General features: G+C 33.9%; 1 protein-coding gene across 1 annotated transcript in view; it reads left to right on the top strand.

Annotated features, from left to right (window-relative positions):
• Positions 1-7,661, top strand: part of LOC110445948 (receptor-type tyrosine-protein phosphatase alpha-like) — a 44,010-nt gene that overhangs the window by 14,123 nt on the left and 22,226 nt on the right. The window contains exons 7-11 of the mRNA XM_021490844.1: positions 235-330; positions 872-967; positions 2,720-2,815; positions 3,690-3,785; positions 4,328-4,423. Of these exons, the coding sequence (XP_021346519.1) occupies positions 235-330; positions 872-967; positions 2,720-2,815; positions 3,690-3,785; positions 4,328-4,423 (480 nt within the window). The remainder of the gene's footprint in view (positions 1-234; positions 331-871; positions 968-2,719; positions 2,816-3,689; positions 3,786-4,327; positions 4,424-7,661) is intronic.

The following is a 7,661-nucleotide window of genomic DNA, read 5'->3' as shown; positions in this document are numbered from 1 at the left end:
TTTGTTTAACGTAAATTATTTTGGTTTAGCAATACCATCGTCTAAATAATTCAATTTTGTTTGATTTTGAATTTGCTTTTCAATAAATGGCTGGTTTATCTGTGGTTGCATTATATTGACGTTGGTATTGATCAATATTTACATCCAGGATCAGGGTGTGGTCTACTGTTAGTTATTATAAATAAAATATGTAAGATTTGTGTATCGCCAATATTTGCCAATATGTTTTTACAGACTGCAAAACAAAGTTTTACGGCTCGAAGTGTAACAGTCGATGTCCAACTACCTGTGTAAATAACACGTGTGAGAAAACCAGTGGAGATTGTTTTGGTATGTACATAAGATGATAAGTCATTCGTGTGTTAGAGATCCTATAAAGATAAACGCTTCCAAATGTAAATTTGAAAATGCCATATTTCTTAAAACAAAGTGTATATATTAATAGATATTTTCAGGACATTTTAGGGACATGTAGTTTCCTTTTCTTTAAACTTTTCAAATACGTTAGTTTATTTGCCATAATTTCACATGAACCCATTTTAGATTGACAACACATATTCATAAGAAAGTGAAGAGATAGGTTCTCTCTTGACTTTAAACTTCTCTTTAAGGATCCCAGTGAAATTGAAATTGATCTTTTGTTTAACGTATATAATTGTGGTTTTAGCAATACCATCGTCTAAGCAATTCAATTTTGTTTGATTTTTAATTTGCTTTTCATTAAATGGCTGGTTTATCTGTGGTTGCTTTATATTGACGTTGGTATTGTTCAAAATTTCCATCCAGGAACAGGGTGTGGCCTACTGTTAGTTATTATAAATATAGTTTGTGAGATTGTGTATCGCCAATATTTGTCAATATGTTTTTACAGACTGCAAAACAGGCTTTTACGGCCCGAAGTGTAACAGTCGATGTCCAACTGACTGTGTGAATAACACGTATGAGAAAACCAGTGGAGATTGTTTTGGTATGTACCTCACAAAGATAATAAGTCGCATCATAACGATTTCTCTCTTCTCTGTAAAGGTTTAGAGATGATGTTTTTGTCCAGATGATGACTTCAAAACAACGAAATATCCATACGAATGAGCTTTAAATGGAACAAATTATGATAATGTTAACGAGCGGAACAATCTGCTGTAACATTTTAAATCATTGTTTAGCGAACCGGTTAAGTATGCAAATTTGTTTGCTGGTTAATTTGCTATTAAATGAATAATTTGTTTTGTGGTGACCTGAATTGATGCTAGTATGATAAGTATTGCCATTCCTTTTATAAGTGTTTCTATGTTTTTAAAGAGTGTGCAGTTCGCTTTTACGACTGTAAGTGTAAAAGTCGATGTCAATCTAACTGTGGAAATAACACCTAACGATTGCTTTATTCTCTGTAAACGCCGTAAATCCGTGTATGTACCTCACAAAGATAATAAGTCGCATCATAACGATTTCTCCATTCTCTGTAAAGTCTTAGAGATGGTGTTCTTTTCCAGATGATGACTTCAAAACATCGAAATATCCATACGTGTGAGGTTTAAATAGAACATATTTTAATAGTGTTAACGAGCAGAGTAGTTTGTTGTAACATTTTAAATCATTTTTTAGCAACCCGATTGACTATGCAAACTTGTTTGCTGGTTAATTTGTTATTAAATAAATAGTTTGCTTTGGTGTGGCCTGAATTGATGCTAGCATGATCAATATTGCCATTCCGTGTTTTGATGTTTTTAAAGAGTGTGCAGTCGGCTTTTACGACTTCAAGTATAAAAGTCAATGTCAATCTAACTGGAAATAATACCTGCAAGCAGACCAGTGGAGATTGCTTTGGTAGGTAACTCATATATTATAGATGATAAGCCGCATTATAACGATTGCTTTATTCTCTGTAAACCCCGTAAATCCCGTAAATCCCGTGGTATACCGCAACATTCATGTGTTAGAGATCCTATAAAGATAAACGCTATTCAAATGGCCATGCTACTTAATACAAAGTGAATATTTTAATAGATATTTTGGAGATTTTTGAGTTTCCTTTTTTCTTAAACTCTTCAAAACGGTAGTCATTTGCCATAATTTCACATGAACCCATTTTAGATTGACAACACATATACATAAGAAAGAGACGAGATAGATCTCTCTTGGTTTTTTTTGAAATTTTCTTTAAGGATCCCCTTACCACTGCCAAAAACTTTACCTACTCATAAGAGCCTGTTTTTTAGGCATGAGTATAGCTTTGGTAAAACATTTTTGAGAAGAAAGCCTGACCTCGCGGGACTTTGATAGGTAAATAATGAAGATGAAATGAACAAATATCGATTGTTATGCGGTCGCTCTACAACACAACGTCAATGGTAATGTCCTTGCCCATCTGTGCTACAGTTATATAAAAAAACGAATGTAAGGGGTGAACTCTGTACAGACGAAAACTCAAAGTGTAATGGGACTAGGATCCTTAAAAGGAACATATTTGAATGACAGAAACGGGCGGAACCTTTGTTTAACGTAAATTATTTTGGTTTAGCAATCCCATCAAAGGAATTCAATTTGTTTGATTTTGAATTTGCTTTTCAATAAATATCTGGTTTATCAGTGGTTGCATTATATTGACGTTGGTATAGATCAATATTTACTTTAAGGATCAGGGTGTGGTCTACTGTTAGTTAATATAAATATAATTTGTGAGATTTGTGTATCGCCAATATTTGCCAATATGTTTTTACAGAATGCAAAACAGGCTTTTACGGCTCGAAGTGTGAAGGTCAATGTCCAACTACCTGTGTGAATAACACGTGTGAGAAAACCAGTGGAGATTGTTTTGGTATGTACCTCACAAAGATAATAAGTCGCATCATAACGATTTCTCTCTTCTCTGTAAAGTCTTAGAGATATTTTGGAGATGTTTGAGATACATGTAGTTTCCTTTTATTTAAACTCTTCAAATAGGTAGTTATTTACCATAATTTCACATGAACCCATTTTAGATTCACAAAACATATACATACATAAGAAAGAGACGAGATAGGTATCTCTTGGTTTTTTTTAAATTTTCTTTAAGGATCCCCGTACCATTGCCAAAAACTATACCTACACATAAGAACCTGTTTTCTAGGCATGACTATAGCTTTGATAAAACATGTTTGAGAAGAAAGCCTTACCTCGTGGGACTTTGATGGGGAAATAATGAAGATGAAACAAACTAAATATAATCAAAAGAAGTTTACTAAGACCAAAAATAAACAAAAAAATAATTTGGGCTGTACCGAGATTCGAACTCATGATATCGATTGTTATGCGGTCGCTCTACATCGTCAATGGTAATGTCCTTGCCCATCTGTGCTACAGTTATATAAAAAAAAAACGAATGTAAGGGGTGAACTCTGTACAGACGAAAACTCAAAGTGTAATGGGACAAGGATCCTTAAAAGGAACATATTTGAATGACAGAAACGGGCGGAACCTTTGTTTAACGTAAATTATTTTGGTTTAGCAATACCATCGTCTAAACAATTCAATTTTGTTTGATTTTGAATTTGCTTTTCAATAAATGGCTGGTTTATCTGTGGTTGCATTATATTGACGTTGGTATTGATCATTATTTACATCCAGGATCAGGGTGTGGTCTACTGTTAGTTATTATAAATAAAATATGTAAGATTTGTGTATCGCCAATATTTGCCAATATGTTTTTACAGACTGCAAAACAAAGTTTTACGGCTCGAAGTGTAACAGTCGATGTCCAACTACCTGTGTAAATAACACGTGTGAGAAAACCAGTGGAGATTGTTTTGGTATGTACATAAGATGATAAGTCATTCGTGTGTTAGAGATCCCATAAAGATAAACGCTTCCAAATGTAAATTTGAAAATGCCATATTTCTTAAAACAAAGTGTATATATTAATAGATATTTTCAGGACATTTTAGGGACATGTAGTTTCCTTTTCTTTAAACTTTTCAAATACGTTAGTTTATTTGCCATAATTTCACATGAACCCATTTTAGATTGACAACACATATTCATAAGAAAGTGAAGAGATAGGTGCTCTCTTGACTTTAAACTTCTCTTTAAGGATCCCAGTGAAATTGAAATTGATCTTTTGTTTAACGTATATAATTGTGGTTTTAGCAATACCATCGTCTAAGCAATTCAATTTTGTTTGATTTTTAATTTGCTTTTCATTAAATGGCTGGTTTATCTGTGGTTGCTTTATATTGACGTTGGTATTGATCAATATTTACATTCATGATCAGGGTGTGGTCTACTGTTAGTTATTATAAATAAAATATGTAAGATCTGTGTATCGCCAATATTTGCCAATATGTTTTTACAGACTGCAAAACAGGCTTTTACGGCCCGAAGTGTAACAGTCGATGTCCAACTGACTGTGTGAATAACACATGTGAGAAAACCAGTGGAGATTGTTTTGGTATGTACCTCACAACGATAATAAGTCGCATCATAACGATTTCTCTCCTCTCTGTAAAGTCCTAGAGATTGTGTTCTTGCCCAGAAGATGACCTCTGAACAACGAAATATCCAAACGAATGAGGTTTAAATGGAACATATTATAATAATGTAAACGAGCCAAACAATTTGTTGTAATGTTTCAAATCATTGTTTAGCAAACCGATTGACTATGCAAATTTGTTTGCTGGTTAATTTGCTATCAAATAAATAATTTGTTTTGTGGTGACCTAAATTGATGCTAGCATGATCAGTATTGTCTTTCCGTGTAAAAGTGCTTCTATGTTTATAATAAAAATCACCTGCTATTTTAAGCGCCTTGCGAACGTATTTTTATTTTGCAGTTCTAATATCGTAAGGCAACATGTCAGTCCCTGCACGTTATAGTACCCGGTTGCGATGCAGAATCTGTTAGCGTGGCTTCATTTTTAGTGGTCACATATTTTCCTTGCAGGTGATTAATATGAAGGGCTACCCACATGCAAATATTTCTTTCAGCTTTAATGCCGGCTCAGTACGGTGTGATGGTATTTGGCTACACAATAGCTAACTGATCAATCGGCCGTGTCAGTTGCAAATTATGTCACTCGGATGCAAACTTCCTACCAATTTATATGGGTTTGGTATTGATAATACACTTCTTTTTCAATGGGAATGTGTGATCGACAGAGGCACAGATTGCGGGACTTATTGCGTTTTCTTTTTGATTTTTTTTAATGTTTTTATGCGTAGTGATATACCTTTTTTCTCTTTGATTGCTGTCCTTTATTCTAGTAGTATATCACTACACTACGGTCATGAAAAAGTAACACCTTTTAAAACTTGAAAAGCAATATCTTATCTGTTCAGTAAAATATCAATGAAAAGATATATAATTCGTAGTTTGCTTTTACTTTTATCTTTCCGCTCCTGTTGCATGTTTGCTATTCATAAGGTGGTGGTAAAAATATAAAGGTGGTATGTGAAAATATCACGAGTTTTTATCGTGGGTAGAAATTTCATCCGAGAGGTTATGATCTGTCGAGTTAGCCGATGCGTTGTTGAGAGTTTACACTAAATCGACAAAAAACTGTGGAAATAACACGTGTGAGGAGACAACTGGGCATTGTTTCGGAGAGTATCTTCCATTTTAAGGATTTCCCGTTGTAAATGCTGGTCCCTTTTCTGAGAATTCGTGGGGATTATATTATAGCAGTATGTCTGTACGTATTCTTTCCAGATGCTTCTGAACACGTAAGCATTTTATAATTAGGGAACCCAATGGAAGGATGCATGATCCTGTTATCATGGCCATAGACAGGTCCACGTCGAGTCACTCTAATTATTTTGAGGCAATCGCTTTTGACGTGTAAGGCATGCTTTAGATGGCTGTAGCATCCCCTAAAAGCAGTGTCATAAGAAAGATTTGAATAAAAATGTATTCTTACGCTTGTCTGTGTAATAGTTTTGGACCAGTTCAACATTTTTGACATATTCCACTGAACAGCCGAAGAGATATTACATGGATTTATCATAAATGAATGATGTATAGCAATAAGGGACATGGATTACCTTTCAAAACGAGTTTTGGTTTAAAAAAAAGACCTTATCCTTTTTAATACATATACATTCCTTTATATGATATCTTTTATATATACCAGAAGAATATTATCAGAAGATAATAAGATATGATATATCATAAAATAATCAAGATACTTTATATAAATAAATGGCAAACTGGCTGCTTATAAGTTAATGTTAAATATGGTTGAAGGTGTGAATTAAAAATAACATCTACTATTTCTAGTTAAGTACCCATTCAACATAGCGCGATAACGTATTGCACTATTTACACGCGAGGATCATGATGCAAAACACCAATACTGTGTAATTTGTTGAACAATTCATTCATATCATATCATAATTCTGTGAAGCAACATTGCACAGGCAGCTAAACAAATCGCTATCTGAACAAAATGTCGCGAGTTGTGGTATCTAACGATCTCTGTCCACCATTTTAAATGGTTCATTTGGAGATAGATCTATGAAGCTTTTATTTTGAACAAAAGTAGTATTGTACCAAGAGGAAAAGAAAGAGATAGAAATGAAATAACGTCATCCATGGGTGTGTGAGTGCAAGTGTGCGTGCACCTCCATAACATAACGTAAAGCACTGATCACTGATTTTCAATCTAATGAGTATATACATTAAATGTAACACCTGTAAATATGTTATAAGTTAATTTTATCTTATTCAAATTACTATGGTAGTTAAGGTGTCAACAGTTTCGCAGAATTATTTGCCTGTAATATATAGTTGGTGGTGGAATTAATATAAGCTCTAAGCTTGTTTTCCAATCCATGTGTAAGTACATGTATGTAATTAACATGTTTGAATATTGAATAAATATTGTTTAAACTAAATAAACTCAATAAAGTCAATGTTAGTATATATATATAAAAATAAAATAAGAATTAGAATCGAATGCATAGATTTGTATGTATAGAATGTATAGATTTGTATAGAATGTATAGATTGGGGAGCTTGTATAGTCTGATGACAGAAAGAGAACTGTGAATTTTGGAAGTATGTTGAGACTAAAGTGTTGATATATTCAATTAAACTTATTTCAGGTTGTAAATCTGGTCACTTTGGTTCTACTTGCGTCCCCTGTCCGGAAAATTGTTCGACAAGAAATTGTGATTTATCTGGACGTTGTACAAGTATTTTTTCAATTTTATTAAAAAAGACCGTAGCACAAATTGAAATTGACTACAAAAGTTCAATTACTGATATAATATAGGCAGAATGGTTAACAAATTCTAGACGATGCATTATGTCATTTTCTCTTACCTTGGACAGGTGTATCCGCATTTTTACCGGTGTGAGACTTCCTTGTCTCACCCTAAGGTTGAGACGGGGTGATTCCCCTATTCCTAACAATGGCATGACGTCACTTTAACAATACAATGACGTCACGTCAACAATCCATCAACGTCACGTCAACCCTGAATTTAGAATGTAACGTTATCATTACATTGTGCATATGATACACAATGAAAGAACAGGGTAAGAGAAAAAGAATCATTCACCCCCTTGTGGGTGAGATAGTGGAATCTCAACCCTCGGGGAAAGATTCTTTAGTTGCCAAACACTCGGCAAAGCCTCGTGTTTGGCAACTTAAGAATCCTCCCCCTCGGGTTGAGATTCTCCTATCTCA

This window comes from Mizuhopecten yessoensis, unplaced genomic scaffold (assembly GCF_002113885.1).
Source record: "Mizuhopecten yessoensis strain PY_sf001 unplaced genomic scaffold, ASM211388v2 scaffold2429, whole genome shotgun sequence".
In the NCBI taxonomy this organism is placed as follows: Eukaryota; Metazoa; Mollusca; class Bivalvia; order Pectinida; family Pectinidae; genus Mizuhopecten; species Mizuhopecten yessoensis.
This window is presented reverse-complemented; position numbering and strand designations above follow the sequence as displayed.